The sequence below is a fragment of the Tenebrio molitor genome, chromosome 6 (assembly GCF_963966145.1).
Source record: "Tenebrio molitor chromosome 6, icTenMoli1.1, whole genome shotgun sequence".
Classification (NCBI taxonomy): domain Eukaryota; kingdom Metazoa; phylum Arthropoda; class Insecta; order Coleoptera; family Tenebrionidae; genus Tenebrio; species Tenebrio molitor.
The window spans coordinates 17,618,038-17,639,111 of record NC_091051.1 but is presented as its reverse complement, the minus strand read 5'-3'; the positions used below and the strand labels follow the sequence as shown (position 1 = coordinate 17,639,111).

Below are 21,074 nucleotides of genomic sequence, written 5' to 3'. Positions count from 1 at the left end.
TGAACCAGATGGAGGAAAATTTTTCAATTAGCAAATTATACAAATCCGCCAGCTAATCACCAAAATATTTTTCTGAATTCATAGGAAGTAAATCAATAACATGTTCAGTACCGCGGTGGATCTTTTAAGATTCACAACGATTTAAAATGAAAGAAAATTTAATGTTGTTGTTTCTGCTGTTGATATTTCCTTTGGTGACTGCGGAACACCCTTGTCAGGTACTGGATCGTTACAGTTTTATCCGAAACAATCATTGAAATTAATTCTAGTCTTGCAGTCGAACTGTCAATGACAAAATGAATATTCATCTCATACCGCATTCACACGATGAAGGTGGTTGGTTAAGAACTGTGGACCAATACTATCGACGATCTGGAAGTAAGTTAAATTCTTTTTGTATTAGTTTTAGAAATCGTCATCTAATCTACATATAATAAAATAATCGACAGTATTTTTTGGAACAGAGGATGCTGGAGTCGAGTTTATTTTAAGTTCTATTGTACAAGCACTGAAACGAAATCCTGAAAGAAGGTACAATGAATTACATTTTATTTAATCTTTTTTTAAATGACTACACTGCGCACAAAAAGTTAGGGTTATTAGGGTTCTCGTTGACGCCGCACTTCCCGATTTACTTGCTTTCGTTTTTATTCCTAACAACAATCTGAAAATTACAGATTACGTTGTAATTATGTTCATAGTGTTGATTTATTATTGGTTTTATGGAATATATTTTCATTTTACGTTTAGTTTCCTGTTTTTATTAGATCTCTCCTTGACTTTTTGTGCGCAGTGTTTCGTAACTGAATAACATACTTAACAAAATAAAGACATAATCAAGACAAGGTAGAGGTATTGGATTTTCTTATGGACTATGGTCTTGGAAATATCTGCGCGAAGACGGAACGATAAACCAGTGAAAAATCTGTAAATGAAAACTGACAAATTCGACTACATTACATGCAAATAGACGAGAGAGAGACGACACTAACGTAACGAATGACGATGTTTTCCGGTCGGTTTGTAGCGCCTACTTGAGACGGCAATGCAAATATGACTCATAGCCCATGAGAAAATCCAACACCTATAACATATTGTTCTAAATATTTTGTCTGTTTATTATTTTACATTTATTTCAAAATTTCACTGTATGTTGTTTACTTGTATTTTTAGATTTATCCAAGTAGAAACTGCTTTTCTTTGGCAATGGTGGCAGAAACAAGGCAACGAAACCCAAAAAGATCTCATTGACTTAGTCAACAATGGTCAATTAGAAATAGTTAATGGTGCGTGGACCATGAATGACGAAGCTACAACCAACTATCAGTCAATCATTGATCAGTTCACTTATGGCCTTAGGTAATCAATGGAAATCATATCATATTTAACCTGAAACTAGTCACATTTTAGAATTCTGGACGAGACTCTTGGAAAATGTGGAAGACCTAAAATTGGGTGGCAGATCGACGCCTACGGTCACAGCCGAACACACGCTTCAATAATAAAACAGCTGGGTTTTGACGCTTTGATTCTTGCACACATTGACTACAGAGACAAAGCAAATCGAAGAGAACGAAAAAATCTAGAATTTCTTTGGAACACAAGTACGAGTCTTGAAAATTCCAAACTCTTCACTGTCATACTTCCAGATTTGTACAAAACACCAAGCAATATGTGTTTTGATATTATCTGCAGCAGAAGGGACATCATTACTGAAGAAAATATCAACCAAAAAGTAGCGAGTTTCGCCCAAGCTCTGGACCGTTTTAAAGAGTACTACAAGACAAACAACATCATGATACCAATGGGACACGATTTTGCTTATCAAGTCGCCGAAAGCAACTTTTACAATATGGACAGACTCATCGAGTAAACGACACTTCTGTCTGCTGATAATGTTGCTAAATCTGTTAATTTCAGAGGTTTCAAACATCACCCAACTTACAATGTGTTTTATTCGACACCTTCCTGTTACGTCAAAGCGGTATCTGATGAATACGAGAACAAAAAGTTTGTGTTCGAGGAAAAAACTGGTGATTTTATGCCGTACTCCACAGACAGTAGTACCTACTGGAGTGGGTACTTCACATCGAGGCCGACATTTAAACGATTGGAAAGAGTTGCCAATAACATACTTCAAGCCGCAAAACAAATGGTCACCTTCGCCAAAATAGAAAATATTGACAGAGAAGAATTTATTGCACCTTTAAAGGAAGCTGCAGCGATGATCCAAGGTCATAATGCTATTGCTGGTACCGAAAGACAGTACATTGCAAATGATTACGTTAGGTTGGTTACGAAAGGTATAGAAAAGGCCGAAGCAGCAGCTGCGAACATTGTTGGGTGAGTACTTGTACAAGAAAATTACTTCTTAACATAAAACAAATGATGTTTCTTCAGGAATTTATTAAAACGTTCTACAAATATTCGAGTGGACCTAAAACTGTCCACGTGTCTAATGAGGAATGTGAGCATCTGCAATGAAAGCACCCAAGGGAAGTTTGTTGTCATCGTTTACAATCCTTTATCGCATGTAGTCTCCCATCATGTGCGTTTACCTGTAAAAGATGGTTCTTTCAGAGTATTTGGTCCAGATGGTGAGCAAAATGTTCTTCTTCTTACTTTTGTGTTCCTACACTGCTTCTAGGTGAACTAGACACTGATGTCTTTGAAAGTATTTCCAATTTCGAATACGTTAAAGAAAACATGAAACCTAGTCCTAAAGAGTTGGTATTTTTGGCAAGAGATTTACCACCTTTGGGTATGAAAATGTACTACGTGAAGAAGCTTTTCAATAAAACTATCAGTGAATACCATACTCTGGAGAACGGTACCATGTATTTTGGAAACGAGGTAAATTAAATCGTATTAATTTTTATTAAACAATTTTAAAGTGGTTCTCCTGCGAGGTAAAAAGTTCTACCTTGCACAAAAAAATTTAGTTGCCAAACCTTGATCAAAATAACTTTTGAACCTTAGGTGAACGGTTTCGCAATTGAAAGTACCTCTGGGCGATTGACATCTGCAAAAATCTGCGGAATCGATTTGAACCTCACCCAAGAGTTTCTTTATTACACATCTTCGCCTCAAAGTAGTCCAGCCGGAGCGTATATTTTTAAACCTGACGAGATAACCCCAAACCCGCTGACAACGTCTCCAATCAAAATTAAATACAAGAAAGGAAAGCTTGCTGACGAAGTACTACAAACTTACGCTACCAACGAAATCACTCAGATCATCAGAGTGTACAAGAGTGAAGAGCATCCTTATATTGAGTTTGATTGGCTAGTTGGGAACCTCGACACGAAGAAAACGGGAAAAGAAATCGCTACATCTTTTGCTATGAAAAACTTCTGTAATGACGGTACTTTCACCACGGATTCCAACGGAAGGGAGCACATTGCAAGAGATTTAAGCAAACGTGATGGCTATTCTTACAAAGTTGAAGACAGTTCAGTCAGTGGTAACTACTACCCTGTCACATCTGATATTTCGATCAATGACAAAAATCGTAAAATAACTGCGATAATAATGAACGATCGTGCGCAAGGTGGAAGTGTCAGTGGGTTAAAAGACGGTACAGTTGAATTGATGATTCACAGAAGATTGGTAACTGATGATGGAATAGGTATTCACGAGGTTTTAAATGAGAAAGAATACAACAAGGGCTTGTACGCAAGAGGTCAACATTATTTTACTTTCGGATACAAAGATTTGCACATCAGGAATGGTGAGTAACTGTACTTTACGATTTATTAATATCGTCAGGTCTTTCAGCTAAAAGTACAGTTGCCAGTGCAAGAGACATCATTCAGAGAAAGAGATTGGCACCGTGGGTGTTAATAGGAGAAGCTCACAACGATAACTTCAATTCGATGAACAAAATAAGTCGCTGGTTGAACTTTCGGGTAGTAACCAATTTCACACTGAGATGTATCACTAATAATAACACATTTTTTCAGTATGACAGTCTTAAAGTACCGCTTCCAGACAATGTACACATTTTAACTTTAGAACCGTGGAAAGATGATACATTTCTCTTAAGATTGGAGCATATTTTGGAAAAAGGTGACGATCACGATTTGTCCAACACTGTGGAAATTAATCTTGAGGTAAATTTTTTGGTGGCAGCTGAGACAATAGATAGTTTTCTGAAAAATGTTTCAGGATATTTTCATAAATTATAAAATAACTGATATTAGGGAAACAACGTTAGGAGCAAATCAGTGGTTAGATGGATATAAGAAAGAACCACAGTTTACTTGGAATGGGATTTATACGTTCAAAAAGGCAGAAAAAGCGAAGCGGTTCATTACTTCTTTGAAGCCAATGCAAATCAGAACTTATGTTATTAGGCTAACTAAAAAAGATTAAATTTATTTTATAATGTTTTATCGACAATTCACGATTTTGTGATTAACTGATTCTTCTATAAAAAAAGGTTAAGCAGGATAAAATATAAGAAAAGATGTAGAGCTATGTGTCGACAAGAACTACAGTTTCCATCTATTTCTGTTATTTCAGTTGTATTACCAACACCTGCAACATAAAAGGATTTAAACTAAATTTAACTTGCTTTGTTGCAGTTACTTAAAAATCCAATCCCCCAGTATTTGTTGACCCCCAACATATTCGAATACTCATTATTAATTACTAAATTACATTTCTTTTCATGAAGCGATCCTGGTAAAATTATTCTGTGCCACCCATGCAAGATCTTGTTGTCTTTAAAAACCTATTTACCATTATAAATGCTTAGTAACTTATACAGGGTGATTCATCTTTTACAGCCGGTGGCAAAACGACCTTTAAAAATTATGAAATTTACAGATCTGATTTGTCGAAAAATTTACTTTCGGCCGGTATAATTTATTTTTTAAACTATGGCTAATGGCGTATAAAATCAATATCTGATAGTTTTTGGATTAAATCGATTTTAATGGAAAAATTGCTTTTATTGTTTTCAACTGTCATAAATTCTCATTTTTCTCCTTTGTAAACTGCCTCTTAACTGCCCTAAAGCAAAATGAGCAGATAACGAACCGTTGCCCTAGACTACACATTCGACGTTACATTTCTGACAGGTCTAGAAACATTTGTCAAAACTGTCAAAAGCAAATGCAAAACAATAAAATTTTGTATACAACTCGTTTCTGGGTAAAGTGGGCTTTTCTAATTGCCCTCGAGATCTTAAAACCCTCGCTACGCTCGTGTTTTAATCTTGTCCCTCGGGCAATTAGAAAAGCCCAATTTACACAGAAACTCCTTGCATAAATAACTATTATCGGTAGTCTTTGGCTTGTGGTCTTGTAAATCTTCTTTAACAATGACTACCCTGTAAAACTGACCTGCTTAAGCGAATTGAGTTGTAAAGGACCCACTGCTTGGCAATAAAGATCCCCTAATAAATCTTATTGTTAAGATATTGTGACATTGGCTCATATTAATAAAGAGGTAGCATTTGCTTTTGCTAGCAATTTTCCTAGCCTTTGCTAGCACACATAAAGGGTGTTTTTTTAAATTTGGCGTCGAAGTAGGCGTTGGAGAGTCGATTGAGAGCGCACCACTCGTGTAAAAGCGTAACATTCAAACAGCTGATCCGTGATCCGTAACCTGTATAGTGCGTTCACAATCGACAGTTCAACGCCTACTTCGACGCCTAATTTAAAAAAACACCCGTTACATACAGGGTGACGGACGAAAAACCTTTGACGCTGTATCTTACTTATTTTTTATGCGATTTGAATAAATGACACATCAAATGAAATAGTTCGAAAAACACTTCATTATTATCCCATTCGATATTTTTTTCGACATCTATTTTTTGACAGACGATAGCCAACTTTTTTTTTTCAAATTACACTGTATATATTTTTTTATTCGTTCTTATAAAGAATCTTCTTCTGAATATTCGTACATTAAAAGAAAAAAACAAAAAAATGTATTTTAATTGAAAAAAATTGAAAATCAAAAATCAAGTAAACAATATAAAATCTATTCTGCTTGCTCAGAATTTCCTCAGTGCTGTTGCAGACACTGTCGATACCTTCTAGAAATGCCCACTTTTGCATTCAGTAAAAAATTTCGGGGTTTTTCCTGACATACTCGCACTACCCTTTTTTTTAACTCTTTTTGGGTGCCTGGTGGGGTCAAATAAATATTGTCTCGAAAGTTTCCAATGAATATAAAGAAATCCAATTGATTCGAATCTGGGAATCTAGCGGACCATCGAATAGCTCCATGAGCACCCATTCATCGTTCACCAACATAATTTAAATGATTTAAAAATACAAAATTCATGCGTGCATTATGTGGTATGGCGCCGTCCTGATGAAACACGACTCTATTCAACACTGCTAATGGTATCTCATCCAGAAAGTTGCTTATTTCGATTGATAATAAATATTATGATATTTTGTTTGATTGAGACAGCTATCAATAAAAAACGGACCCACTAGTCCATTCTATCTCCAAAAATGCCACACCACACATTAACACTAAATCGTCTTTGGAAATTTTCTTCCACAGCAACATTATTATTATCATGAAACTGTTTTGACAAATGCATATTCAGAGCTTACATTTAGAACAAACTTCTCTCTTGTTTATTTTAGTCACTTGATTTTTAAATTTTGTACATTTACTCTTTAATTTCTTGACTTTTGTTTAATGAATGGGTATAGTTCTTTGCATTTTTATATTCAGAAGACAAATCTCTATAATACTGAATAAAAAAAAATGTACAGTGCTATTTGAAAAAAAGAAGCTGATGTTCATCAGTCAAAAACTGGACGGAAGTTTTATTTTTAATTAGTTGATAATAAAGTGTTTTCAAAATTATTTCATTTGATGTGTCACTTATTCAAATTGGATAAAAAATAAGCAAGATACAGCATTAAAGGTTTTTCGTCAGTCACCCTGTATAAACAAAAGCATAGCATGTGCGAGCAAAGGCTAGAAAAATTGCTACCTCTTTATTAATATCAGCCATTATGTCGTAAATCATGAAGCAAATAGTAATTTGAATATCAAAATGCGTTTATTTCAATAATACCATGTGCTAAAATTAATTTAACATGGTAAAATTGTGTGAAAATAGCTGAATTTGACATAATTAACTTATACATTTTATTTTTATGAATAATAAATTAGGTCCACAAAATATGAAACTGAAATCATAATTTTTAAGATCAATTTTGCCACCGGCGATAAAAGATGAATCACCGTGTATAAGTAGGTACTTACTATAGTATCAAAATTATCAGATGAAGAGTTTGAAACATGTTTACCACATGTAAGAATAAACTTTAGATTGCAGTCCAAACAACGAAGAACGTCTAAATAAACCAAGTTGCTGTGCAGCATACTTATATCTTTGTTAATATAAGTCCAGTTCTGATTTATATGTTGGAAACTACCTAAAATTTCACTTTTATCTGATTCCACTTTTAAGAAAATTCACTTTTTTACGTTTTGCTGTGATAAGCATTTGAGTTGTATCGTGGTACATAACCAGTTTTTTAATCGTTAGACTAGGAGACCAATCTGAACACATAATTAGTCTGTCTCTAAATTGAAACAAAATTTTAACTTCTTCACTCGCTTGTTTCCAGGACAAATATGTTACGTTATTAGATAACTTCCATGAACGATCATAATGAACTACCTAAAACAAATTAACGAACAAAGTAACAAACTTGACAATTTTCTTGAGATCAGTGATAAAAACTTACCCCTTCTTGACAAAAGTTTAACTTTTTACATGATTGCGTAGATAAACATTTTTCTATTGAGAATGAAGTAATGTTAATTTTGTAATTTGGGGAGTTGGGGTGCAGGGGTCCATACAAATGAAAAAGAACGTCGACTGGTCTTTCCAGAAGCACATACACACTTCCCTCTTTTTGTAAGTCAGATTCCAAAACTGAATACTTTGGAATTAAAGTAAAACTGGGATTCATCCTTAAAAGTATCTCGTGTTGCTCTGTGATTAAGGGAGACCCAGCTTCAACAAAATATTTGTCGTGCCACGAATCAAATTTCCCTTCAACATCTAACAATTCTAACTAAAACAAAAAAACCTCTCAAGATTATGCATATGAAACCTTTGAGTCTAGTTCTTCTTAAATAGGACGTTCTACCTTGTTTCTGCAAACAGAGATGTACTGAATGAAAATAGAATAAATTTCAGTAAGGAATATACATACAGGGTGATTCATATAGTATCATACAAACTTTAACCGGTGGTAGATTCCAACCCCTAGACACTCTTACAAAAATGTCTAGGTTCTAAGGTTAAAATTCTTAAAGAGAAGAGTTGAAGAGTGTACTACCATCTTTTAACAACTGCAGATAAAGAAAATATTTTACGTTGAAACAAACTGTCAGGCATTGCGAACTTTATAATACCAATATTTTCCCTATAGCAACAATTGTTTGCTTCTATTATGACATTCATGACATTTGTTATACATTGGAGGTAGAGTGGAATAATTTAGCGAAGAATGGCATTTACTAATAGTGAAAAAACCGATGTGGTAATTTTTGCCAATTTTTGACGTATGACTCAAAATTTTATTGTCAAGGGCCTTTTGAGACCGGAATCTGCTGCTGGTTAAAATATTTATGAAACTATACGAATCATCCCTGAGATGAGTTTTATCGTCAGCACGATTAACCCTATTAAAAAAAATAGTAAAAATTAAGAAACTTTAGGGTTACATTCCCTTGATATAAGACTTGAAATGTGTGTAATCAATTTTCACTTATCACTTAATTCAGAGCCATAAAATTAAAAAAATCGATTTTGAGTAAAAAAAAAATTTTTTTCGTACCCTCTCATAATTCACAATTAATTCAAAGAACACATTTACGAAATTCGCATCAAAAGAAAATTATTCATTTTTGAATTATTCCAATTTTAACATTAAGAGCGAAAAATGACCAAGATTTACAACTGCAGTGTCATAAATAAATATCTCATTGTTGGGAACGTCTGTTGACCACTTTTCTAGTAATTCTTAAGTCCCTAACGGGTATCATAAACAACCTACGTCAACTTCTTTTGTGGAACTGACCGCCCAATTTAATAATAAATCATAGCTAAATTTTAGGCTTTAATATCAAATTCCATTTATTTCAAAAACCGGTGATGTTTTCATGATTTCAATGACACCGAATTTTTCCTGAATGTTTGAAAGGACTCTCAGTGAAAAATTATGTAAATTAATGTATCAGTTATTGAATTAAACAAAATCTTTACCTGTTTTATTAAAAATTTTGAAATTTTTACAGACTGTTCTAGAGTGATACACAATCATTCCTGAATTTTTTGAAAATTTTAAATTGATTAGAAGTGGATGTTTTCCCACTGACGATAAAACTCATCTCACCCGGTATGTACATACAGGGTCTCCCAGAACTGGCGGACCAAAATAATACGGTGAATGTATCATCTTGTGGGAATAATAGGAAAAATGTTTAAAAAAATCTATCTTAAATAGTGATTAGGAAAGAAGCAATTTAAACTGACCAATGCTGTTGTTGATGTTAAGTTACCTATTAATTAGTTTTCCTGGTTTATTTGTAACTATGGATACATTTCAAATGATGCATATGCATTGTTGGGTAGGTATCTGCATTGTTTGTGCAATGACGGACGTTTTTAGGTTATAGTATTTTTCAGGTTATAGTATTTCTGCTAGGATGTTCCCTATTGGGAAAACGAACTGCGTACTCCTGAGGAGCAACTGTGGCACTCTCATCACACTGTCCATGTAAGACAAGCATATCAAAATATTCTGAAGCGGTAAACATTACGCGTATTTAATGACTTGTCAGAATTGTCAGAAATAATTTATTATGACATAATATTCAATTATAATGTCTTTGCAACAATCAAATTTGTTTCGATAGTTACCAATATAATTTTTTAAGGTAATTTTATAACGGGTGACTATTAAAATTTTCACTTGGAGTTGGCTTTGAACCAGTTTTTATTTTTGCTGTTACTTTAGACACACGCAAGAACGAACGACAAATGTCAGTCAGTACAATTGAAACATAACCTATAATGTTAATTATAATGTCAAACTTGTCAGTGTCTAAGGTGCAACGGAAAACAAAGAATGATCCATAGCCAACCCTAAGAGAAAATTTTAATAGTCACCCGTTATCTACACGCGATTGGTCAATTAAAAACGTTCTTATTTTAAAATCCAATGAGGATGGATTTTTTTCGTATCCCACCTCCACCCGGCGGCACGGCAATTTTGCCGGAATACATACACTATTACGGATATTACTATCAAGTAATAGTGCAGTGCTTATCAACATAATTACCGGCGTCTCGCCTCCGCATTTTGACTTTGTTGTGTATTATGTTCTGTGTCAATGTTAAGGAACTTCTTCACGATGTGATATGAGTATAATAATATACCTTTTTGAATTTCAACTACCAATGTGTTATCTAAATCCAGAATTTTTAAATTTTTAAAAAGAGATTGCGGTACTATTCCCGTTGCTGAAATTAAATATTTTTCCTATTATTGCCAGCAGATAATGATTTCACCGTGTTATTTTGGTCCGCCAGTTCTGGGAGACCCTGTATAATGCTGAAACACATTTTTTTTTCTGAGGGCATAAAACCAAGTCAATATCAATACATTAAATGCAGGTCCTAATTAGTTCACTACGTTAAAAATAGTAGTTTATTTGACGAGTTCTTGTGTAAATTGGGTTTTTTTTGCACTCGTGGGCCTTTAAAACGCTCGTTTCACTCGCGTTTTAAACTGGCCCACTCGTGCCAAAAAAACCCAATTTACACACGAACGAGTTGAATACAACGTTTTTTTGTTCGACGAGCTCCTTAAAGGCTCCAAATCGCTTAAAATCATTAAAATTAGCTTGACGTTTCGTTTTGACAAGTGGTGACATTTATCAAAATCCGTTCACATAGGAGCAATTTCTCAAATTCTGACAGTGTCGAACAAAAAATTAAATTGTTTACACTTTCCTTGTCCTAGGCACCTTTATAGAGGGTTCATCTTATTTTAATTTTATCAACGTCAAACAAGTATACGTATACTAATACGTTATTCACTTGTTGCAGGCTGGAAATTTTGAAAAGCATTTTAAAAATTAGAAAAACCAGGTCGATTTATTTTTTTATTTTTCACTTTAGTATAATTGCATGATAACTCCTAGGATACGAAATACGTAAACATGTCCATAACAACCGGAGAATAAAACAGGGCGTAATAAGAATAAGCGGGCGTAATAGGAATAAGCGGGAGTAATGAATTCATAACGCCCTCATCAATTCATAATTGCAAAGATGCCAATTTTTTTTTTTTTAAAGAACACGTATAGTGAAAAATAAAATCTTGTATGCACCACGGCGTCACCGAATGATTACGCCCATCGAACGATATCCATCTCTCGGGCTAAAGCCCTCGAGCTGGATTCATCGTTCTCCGGGCGTAATCATCGTTGTAACGCCCTTGGTGCATAAATAGCTATTATATCCGATCAGGCGATTTTTGCCTACTTATGGACTAGTTTTTAGGGCGTAATTCAGTATATTATAGCCCATGGCTGTAAAAGTTTTTTCCGCCCTTGTTTGTGCCGTTATATACTACAGTAATAATAACAACTGGCTTATTCCACCTTCCTGTTTTTTGTGTCGTTATTTTAAAATTGAATTTACCTAAATTATTATAGAATTGAAAACTTCGACCGGACATAAAATTTTGTACCGGGTGGGGCATCGTATACGCGCACGCGAGAAATCGCGACTTCTAATTAAATTAAATTGTCGAAATTTTATATACCTAACTAATTATTGATAAGGTATATTTGAGAATTTAAAAAAAAAAATTTGTTAATAAATAAGGCCGTAACAGTTTTATTAGTTTTCTGAAATTAACTGTTCATTTACCCATAAAGTTTTTACACTAAATGAATCTGTATCTCTTAGCGCACCAAACCCTGATGGCACAATTACAAATTTTGACTTGGTTTGCTAAATAATTCGCTTTTTTATTTAAACGCAAACCAGACGCCTGATTTATGGCACAATGGTATAATTTCCCAACAAAAGGTATTGCCGACCGTTTTAAACCTTTTTGCCATAAAATTGACAGTTTCCATTGTCACCTAAATTTACGACAGCACAAGTAGCAGATCATAAATAAAAATGATTTTGAAAGTTGAAATATAAAACTGCGTTTAATTCAAAATCTAATTGGTGTTTTTTTCCGCTGATTTCGTAAATAATTATAGGAAGTGAATCTGGGTAGGTTAGTATAAAAATCAGAATTTGACTTTTTGGTTGGAATTTACATTTTATTTTTTTTGGCTTTGTTTGTAAGTGAAAAATTATCAAAAAATTATGAAATGTACCTTACCAATAGCCAGATTAGTGTGAAAAATTTCGACAATTTTATTTAATTAGAAGTCGCGATTTCTCGCGTGCGCGTATACGATGCCCCACCCGGTACTATGCGGTCGCGAAATATCATTTTGTAGTGAGTTCAAAAGAAATATTATAACTAAATTCATTCATAGAAATTTGTTTTACAAAAATATTTTAATTGAAATGGTACACAAAACAGTAAATAAATAATGTAGTGTTAACCATCAAGATGACTTGAGTCGAGATATTTATTACAAAAAATTGTTAATTACTCATCTCTATTTGCAACCATTCTTACTTCATTTGTCTGCATCCTCGTGGTTAAAAGTGTAAATATTTAATTAACAATTATTAACAATGTTTTAACAGTTTAAGTATTATGTCTAATCTTATTGTTTATAAACAATGTACATTCTGTTTGTTTTTCCGAGATTAATGTTTTGAAAATTAAACATTAAACATTTACTCATTCCTTTAAAAAAAATGTTAGTTAAAATACGCAATCTCAAGTTATACGTAAAGTCCATTTTTAATTATAGTCCGATTGATCAATTAATTAAACAGAACAACTGTTATATTGCTATCTCTTTTCAACATAATGTAAAACAAGCTACTGAACACTTGTACGTATTGTCAAATTTTTAGGTTAGGTTTTAACCACGTTTGTGATAATTTTGTTTAATTTTGCTTGAAATTTCCACCGTATGATGCCAACGAAAAGCTACGCAGCAAGTGGACAGATTCATTTGCAGAATTTGTAACTGCAAAAATAATATTGGAATTGCGCAGAAACTTACAAGACTGGAAGTAGCGCGTACCGGGGATAAACTAATTCGTGGCATTGCCCAAACAAAATCTACGAAGAAAGAAAGACAATCTAAATCTGGTTGTTTAGTGTTTTGTTCAACAATTTTTAATATATCTTACCTATTAGTTGATAAGTGGTTATCAAAAGAAAGAGTTCTGAAAAGAGCTGTTTTTTGAAAGACAAAATCAAAACGGAGGAATGAATTTGCAGAAAAACTAAGAAAGCACGATTGTAATGACATCTGTCTCATGTTAGCTGCATACATTTTCAAATATTGGCAGCACGATGCACTGCTGTCAAGTGTCAAAAGCAAACGCAGGTCATGTCGACTTCTTGATTCCACATCGGACTATAATTAAAAACAAAAATTAAACATACTGTACCTTTAATATTAGTAAGAGAACCGGTTGCTATTGACAATCCAGACAAAGCTACAAAGCCCATAAACTTGACTTTAAAATAATCCATTTGAATCATTGTAAATATATAGTTTTAGAGTCTGATAAATATTTAATAATGCAACCTTAAATAAGATATTATAGTTTCATGAAAATATGTACCAGGTGACTATAAATGAATGTGACTTTTTTTCTTAGTTGGGAACATTTTTCATAAATTACTTTGGCAAACTTGATACGTTAATTAATCAACACATTGGCGTACGTTCATCATTTTGACATTTTATGTACCGGGTGATCAAGAAGGACTGTTTAAGTTGGCAATACAATTAAGAACATTTTTTTATTCGGCTATTTAGAACACTGCAACCGGATATGTTTTGTGGGTTTATTTGACAGATACCTGACGTAGCATTAACAACGACAAAATGGTAGGTTATGAGCGTAAAAATTAACGGCAAAAAGAAATCAAAGTCGGAATTCGGAGTAATAATCTAAAAATTAACTAAAGGAAATTCTCGAAATGCTCCCCATTAACATAAATTAACTCTTCTCTCGAACAATTTAGCGGCATGTTTGTAAATATATAGTTTTATAGTTTTGAAATGTCAAATTTGACTTGTCACTGATGCGGCTGTCAGTGTGAAGCCATCAACAACCGGAAGTTACTCCAGTTGTACGATTTAAAAATAAAATTCAGTATCACCAACTTGAAACAGTCCTTCTTGATCACCCCGTATTAATAAATTGTGTAAAATAGACGAGGACGCCTATGTTTATGTCAACTGTCACATTAAACAGCAAAATAACCAACAATAGTATTACCAATCTATGAAAAAACGTCACATTCATTTATAGTCACCCGGTACCTAATACATACCCGGTGTCCACGACGAAAATTACTTACTTTAACACCAGAAAAATTTCAAGATTTCAAAATTTGTTTGGAATGAGCTGTCATATCGTTTAAATAGGTATGAACAGTGTCAATTTTGAATAGTTAATTTTATTAAAGGTAACGCATTTATTACCTTATTGCTCTGACATTCTAATAAAAATCTTGAAGAGAAACATGGTTATTATTTCGAAACAATTTTTAGTTAACAGTGTAGGTCTTAATCAAAATTGTCATATCTAAATAACTGACTCTATGCGGAATTTGGAAGCTATTAATTTACTGTATACTTATTTGAATAAAGAAATATCCAAATTAATTAAACACTAGTAAATATTTAAGAAATAGCGAGTGGCAAACAAAATTTGTCAAATTTGTGGTAAAGATCCTACCTTGGCACATACCTTTAGAAAGTGATTCGCGAACTTTATCCAACGTCAACTTTACACTAAAAACTACAGCACAGCACTCTTCAGAATACCAGATACATGGCAACTTTTGACGCGTTTCTCCCGCCAGCCCCGCCCAAGGGCGTAGCAATGATTTTTTGCTGGGGTGGGCCAGATTTTAAACCACAGACAGATGATAGATAGATATGGCAGATGTATCTTGTTTTTAATGTGTTTTACTTTTATTCTGGGGTGGGTCGGGCCTACCTGCCCCCCCCCCTTTGCTACGCCCTTGATGCCCCGCCCCCGCCGCACAGTGGGAAAAATTACCGAAAAACTGGCCAAAAGTCGAAAGAATCAAAATAATTTATTGAAAATTCAAAAATAGGGGTTTTCGAGATCGCTGATTACGAATTTCTTATTAGTTTTTCCAAAAACAAAATGGCGGATCCAAAATGGCAATTCGAAATATTACCAAGTTTATCAATTTTAATGAAATTTAGTAATGGGGCTGTTTTTAGGTCACTGATCCAAAATGATTATTGTAATATAACGTCCCGAGTTTCAGTTAAACTTGGTTTAATGAGTCTAAAAAATTGCAATCTCGTAAGATAAACAGCTTTGTTGCCGTCCACAACCGTAACAAAGAAATTTTAATTATGAAAAAAATACATGATCAAATGCATCTGTAAACATTTTCCCTTTTTCCACTTCATCACCATTTCCGAAAGAAAAATTAAAAAAAAAAGATAAAGCGCAGGTGGGCGCAGCTAGTTTTTGTATAATATTATACAGGAAGGTTTAAGAAACAATATAGGAGTGATAAGAGAGTGGGCATATGTGGGAATTTTTTTGTATGTCACTTTTAATTCAAGATTTTTGAATGAGATTTGCGAAAAATAAAGCTACATTCATCATTACACTAATAATTACAGGTTTGCAATTACTAAAAATTTTGTGGTACATTTCATTCCACATTGCTGGGGGAAGATGATCCATTTTGTTGTACTTTATTAACGCAATTTCTGACGAAACAAGAAGCGAAACAATTAACAGCATGTTTGATGCTGAGAAAAACGCAGCATTTATTCGTTTCAATGCTGACTTTTTAGGCGATGCCACGAAGGTATAAAGGACAACTGTGACTTATTAATCGGTTTATTTTATGCCAGAGGTCCACTATAATAAAGCTTGGTTTATACAGAGTGTCTATAAATGATTGTGGCATCCAAGTAGGCTTTGAATGGTTGCCGACTCTTTCACCAGAAATCGAATAATATTAGCCTGATCTACGATGTGCAACCCCAGAACAAACTGATTTTACTGGTTGCCTATTGCGTAGCTTGATAAAATTAATGCTTACAAAAAAATTAAATAAAAATAAATTATTGAAATTGATCCTAAGCCTCAACACTCTCAACAAATTATGTATTTATTAAACACTTAAGAAGGTGAATAACATCAGTGATTCAGTTAAAAAAGTAACAATATAAATTAAAGGAATGGTTCGAAGTGTCCTCCATTTTGCTCTGAATATCTTCTCACTCTCTTGATGTTACGACAACAGATGGTAATCTCTTCTATTAACTCGTTTAAATTATTAATTTCTCATTTATACACTTCACTTTTCACATAGCTGAACACAGAAAAGTCAGGTGAACAGATTATTCTGAAATTAATTACAATAATTTATGCAGCTTTCAGGATCATTAAGGAGGAGCTATTGTACAGTTGTATGGATGTAAATGCAAGTTCTCCTCTAACAACTTTATGGCATGTAAGTACTGCAATTTGATGAAAGAGTCTAGTAGGTAAGTTCTCGGATGTGCTTCTAAATGATCTCGTATATTTTCAACTACATTTTCCATCACCTTGGGACGACTTGACGATTTCCCCTTTTCAACACTACCGGTAGTAACAAAACGATTAAAAATTCGATGTATGTGAGCTGTGAGGCACTTTTCTAAAACATTTTGGTGCAGGTACTTAGCTAAAAATTCTTCTTTGCAAGCTTGAACGCTGTATGTCCGTTCCTCATCTCTTTTGACACTGTTGCGGTAAGAAGACATCATAAGGAACTTATTCTGTTCAAGTGTGAACACCATTTTAGCAATTACTTCTAAAATATTTGAGAGGTTATAAAATTATAAAAACAGATAAAGACAATACCTTTGTAACACCACCGGAAGTGAAAAAAGCTTTTTTAAACAATAAGCAGACCAGGAACGCAAGAAACAACAAAACAGGCCTTCAAAGCGTAAATGAGGTTAAGTTGATTTCGTGTTGACAGTTTGTGAATATATTTGACAATTTGGCGGTTAGTAGTTGACGAATTTAAAGGGGTTGACAAATTCAAATTCCAGAGCCCTCTGCGATCCCACATTCTTTTATAGACAGTCTGTACTATCGGTTTTGTAACGGTCAGATCATGACACGGTCACGGTCAAGTTTTTTGACGGACCATTCATACTGTCGCGGTCAAGCAAGCATCAGTCTCGTTCAAGCAACATCTCGAAGAAGAAGGATATTATGTTTTCCAATCTTTCCATAAAGGACTTAGCCATAGTGGCTTGCATTTTGGACGAAGAAGAAGAGAACAGTACCTTTCTTTAATATTTCACCAAATTCCTTCCATTTTTTATTCTTATGCATGTTGTCGGAATATCTGTTGTCTGTAAAATTATACAGTTCTGCGTGCCCTCGCACCAGTTCTATTAGCCTTTCGTCCATATTCTTTACAAAACAACTTCACTGTTCACTGGCGTAGGTACTGTTACATTTTAAAAAATGCAAATATTCCTTGATCATACGATCACCGTGCGCACGACTCGCGGCGAGTCCGTTTTCCGCCGAAAATGCAAAAATTCGAATTGAGAGGGGCGAAACTATAAAGGAGAGATACCAGTGCAGATTTAGAGAGAGGTCTTTGGAGTTTGGTCAGTCGTGTTTCGCTTTTGGTCTTTGGTCCTTGGTCAGGGAGGCCAGATCGGTAGGGGACTGTGTAAGGGGCTGAAACGGCGAGTGGTTAAACGGCGAGAAAAGGGTGTGGAGACGTCGAGGATCCGAAGAGGGTGAGGCTGGAAAAAGAGTCCAGGAAGGCCAAACCCAGACGCCGAGGAGCGGATTTACGGATCCCCGACGGAAGGTTCGCGGAACGGAAAACGTTTTTATATGCCATTCACGATGTTTTGGCATAAGGGGAGGCTATGGAAAAAGTGCATTTAAGTTGGCAGTAAAGCTGTCTGTTGAATTAGGTTATTTTTTTCTAAGTTTGAGGTTATAAACTGCGTCATTGTCTAGTGCATTGTTGTCAGTTTTACTAGTTTGCAATATAAAATACTCACACATTTTTAATCCAATTTAACAAAACAGGAAACTGACTTGAACAGACTACAGAATAGTAGGGACCGGGACCGAAAGTTAAAGTGGCTCCTGCACCACTTAGATAACCCACCTATACAGTGTCTTAACCAACCAGTTAGTAACTTGTCAATGAATTTTTTATTTTAACCAAAACGTTCCTAGAACTAGATTGTATAAAATCTTGTACCTACTTATTAAGCCTTACTTTATTCGAATCTTTCTGCAAAATATTTACACACCCATCGTCCATGACAAAAAAAAGAACAAAACTATTCAACTTCCATAATTTCATTAGAAAATTCTGAATCATCATTACCTGCATCAAATTCCGAGTCAGATTCTCCTAATGAAATTATTAAAGGAAGATTTCTCATTAATTTTGCCCAATCTTCCGAAATAAGTTCTTCACAATATCTACAAAAATGTTGGCAAATTTCAGGAGTACATTTTAAAATAGACTCAAGCCATAAATTCACAACTCTATCGCGAAGTTATAATAGGGCTTACAAAACCCCTGTGCCATTTCAATTGGGTCGTTGTTTCTTCCTTCACTATCCGTGCTACATATTTATCTTGTACTCACCTACGATTGAATTTATACATAAAAAGAACTTGACTTCACTGTAACTTACTGAAAATATGTTCTGCAGTCTAATACAAACACCATCAATACGTTTTAATGTCGCTTAATTATGATTACGGTAAATTCGGCAACATGTTACGTTCATTTTGATAGGTCCGCATGTCAGGCACTTTAGTGACAGCAGAGATGACAGAAATCAAACATGTATCCAACGTTAAAAAATGAAATCATAGCCTCCCCTTATGCCAAAACATCGTGAATGGCATATATTATCAAATAATCAGATTTGTACGTGTGCAGGCCTGGGTGAAAATATTCATTTCCTTTAAACCACTCGGAGTTTTCTTCCGGTTAGCACCACCCATCTCCACATTTAGGTTGTACTCTCAAGCAGTCTCCAGTGCATCTCGACCCGAAGTCTGTTAAATCGTTATTTTGGGAAAATTTCATCATCAGGGAAAATAAATAACGTAACAGTACCTACCAATGTTTAGGTATATGAATGGATGATGAGTGTTTTGATCTGACCCCGTGATCATTGCTTGTTCAGACTTGCGGTTTCTGCACGGTCACGGCACGGTCTCGGATCGCTCAAATATTCTTCACCAGAATGAGCGCGGTCATTTGACCAGAGCGTGACTTGACCGTGCCTCATAATATGAACACTTCAATGCAAAATGCATGTTCTAATATTTGACTTGACCGTGATCAGACCCCGATCTGACCGCGACTGTACCTATAGTATGAATCGGCCTTATTGTATTAATTAAATTCTGAATCGTTATGTTAAAGAATGTCCATTGGTCTAGTGAAAATGACACACTGAATTGTCAAGATGTCGCAAATGGGCGATCATTAACAAACAATAGTACGAGTATATGATAAATTTACTTTACAAGTACGAGGCCGCGTCAAACGAAGAAAATGTGAAACTCCGGACAGGAAATTTTTGCCGTAACACCAGATGGCAAACAAAAAAGAAATAATGAAATTTTTGGAAACATTCCATAAATTAAAATAGGCATCGCTTCGGCAAATTTTCTCACCTATTCTCAGATTTACTATTTCAAATTCGACAAACAGTGAGTTATTAACAATATTTTAACTTCTTCACTCGCTTGTTGCCAGGACAAATATGTTACGTTATTAGATAACTTCCATCGACGATCATAATAAACTACCTAAAACAAATTTTCTTGAGATCAGTGATAAAAACTTACCCCTTCTTGACAAAAGTTTAACTTTTTACATGATTGCGTAGATAAACATTTTTCTATTGAGAATGAAGTAATGTTAATTTTGTAATTTGGGGAGTTGGGGTGCAGGGGTCCATACAAATGAAAAAGAACGTCGACTGGTCCTTCCAGAAGCACATACACACTTCCCTCTTTTTGTAAGTCAGATTCCAAAACTGAATACTTTGGAATTAAAGTAAAACTGGGATTCATCCGTAAAAGTATCTCGTGTTGCTCTGTGATTAAGGGAGACCCAGCTTCAAGAAAATACTTGTCGTGCCACGAATCAAATTTCACTTCAACATCTAACAATTCTAACTAAAACAAAAAAACCTCTCAAGATTATACATATGAAACCTTTGAGTCTAGTTCTTCCTAAATAGGACATTCTACCTTATTTTTGCAAACAGAGATGTACTGAATGAAAATAGAATAAATTTCAGTAAGGAATATACATACAGGGTGATTCATATAGTATCATACAAACTTTAACCGGTGGTAGATTCCAACCCCTAGACACTCTTACAAAAATGTCTAGGTTCTAAGGTTAAAATTCTTAAAAAGAAGAGTTGAAGAGTGTACTACCATCTTTTAAGAACTGCAGATAAAGAAAATATTTTACGTTGAAACAAACTGTCAGGCATTGTTGTCAAAATGAGACTTTATAATACCAATATTTTCTCTATAGCAACAATTGTTTGCTTCTATTATGACATTCATGACATTTGTTATACATTGGACGTAAAGTGGAATAATTTAGCGAAGAATGACATTTACTAATAATGAAAAAACCGATGTGGTAATTTTTGCCAATTTTGGCGTATGACTCAAAATTTTATTGTCAAGAGACCGGAATCTACCGCTGGTTAAAATATTTATGAAACTATATGAATTACCCTGTATATGTAAGTATGTAGTATTATTAGAAGAATCCTTTTAATTCAATAAACTATTGACATACTTTTTTTTATATATATATTTTTTTATT

General features: G+C 34.2%; 1 protein-coding gene and 2 long non-coding RNA genes across 10 annotated transcripts; 1 reads left to right on the top strand and 2 right to left on the bottom strand.

Moving 5' to 3' along the window:
- The first annotated feature begins 90 nt into the window (after positions 1–90).
- On the top strand, positions 91–4,539 carry LOC138132608 (lysosomal alpha-mannosidase-like). 3 transcript variants are annotated; one of them, XM_069050174.1, is made up of 12 exons: positions 91–218; positions 270–378; positions 450–531; positions 1,174–1,359; positions 1,411–1,869; positions 1,921–2,343; positions 2,401–2,597; positions 2,648–2,853; positions 2,980–3,730; positions 3,778–3,908; positions 3,963–4,112; positions 4,168–4,539. In XM_069050174.1, the coding sequence occupies exons 1-12, from the start codon at positions 147–149 to the stop codon at positions 4,372–4,374; spliced, it is 2,973 nt and encodes a 990-aa protein (XP_068906275.1). In that variant the 5' UTR covers positions 91–146; the 3' UTR covers positions 4,375–4,539. The 3 variants fall into 3 exon arrangements, with proteins under 3 accessions (XP_068906275.1, XP_068906274.1, XP_068906273.1); XM_069050173.1 differs by having other exon boundaries at positions 465–531; positions 3,778–4,112; XM_069050172.1 differs by having other exon boundaries at positions 3,778–4,112.
- LOC138132610 (uncharacterized) lies at positions 2,449–15,166 on the bottom strand. 6 transcript variants are annotated; one of them, XR_011160122.1, is made up of 8 exons: positions 14,921–15,166; positions 13,607–13,746; positions 7,734–8,066; positions 7,471–7,666; positions 7,246–7,418; positions 4,591–4,735; positions 2,623–4,539; positions 2,449–2,558 (listed from the first exon to the last, which is right to left on the bottom strand). It is a non-coding gene; the product is annotated as an uncharacterized lncRNA (long non-coding RNA). The 6 variants fall into 6 exon arrangements; XR_011160123.1 differs by lacking the exon at positions 2,449–2,558 and having other exon boundaries at positions 4,376–4,539; positions 7,734–8,062; positions 14,921–15,143; XR_011160125.1 differs by lacking the exon at positions 2,449–2,558 and having other exon boundaries at positions 4,376–4,539; positions 7,734–8,062; positions 13,607–13,654; positions 14,921–15,140.
- Positions 15,167–16,319: 1,153 nt separating this feature from the next.
- Positions 16,320–20,037, bottom strand: LOC138132611 (uncharacterized). Its single transcript, XR_011160127.1, has 2 exons — positions 17,075–20,037; positions 16,320–17,024 (listed from the first exon to the last, which is right to left on the bottom strand). It is a non-coding gene; the product is annotated as an uncharacterized lncRNA (long non-coding RNA).
- Between the last annotated feature and the right edge of the window lie 1,037 nt (positions 20,038–21,074).

Bases quoted from the DNA above. Each gene is read 5' to 3' on its own strand.
- LOC138132608 (XM_069050172.1), top strand. From the start codon at position 147: ATGAAAGAAAATTTAATGTTGTTGTTTCTGCTGTTGATATTTCCTTTG. The intron at 1,360-1,410 runs GTAATCAATGGA...GTCACATTTTAG, and splicing joins CAGTTCACTTATGGCCTTAG to AATTCTGGACGAGACTCTTG. The intron at 2,598-2,647 runs GTGAGCAAAATG...CACTGCTTCTAG, and splicing joins CAGAGTATTTGGTCCAGATG to GTGAACTAGACACTGATGTC.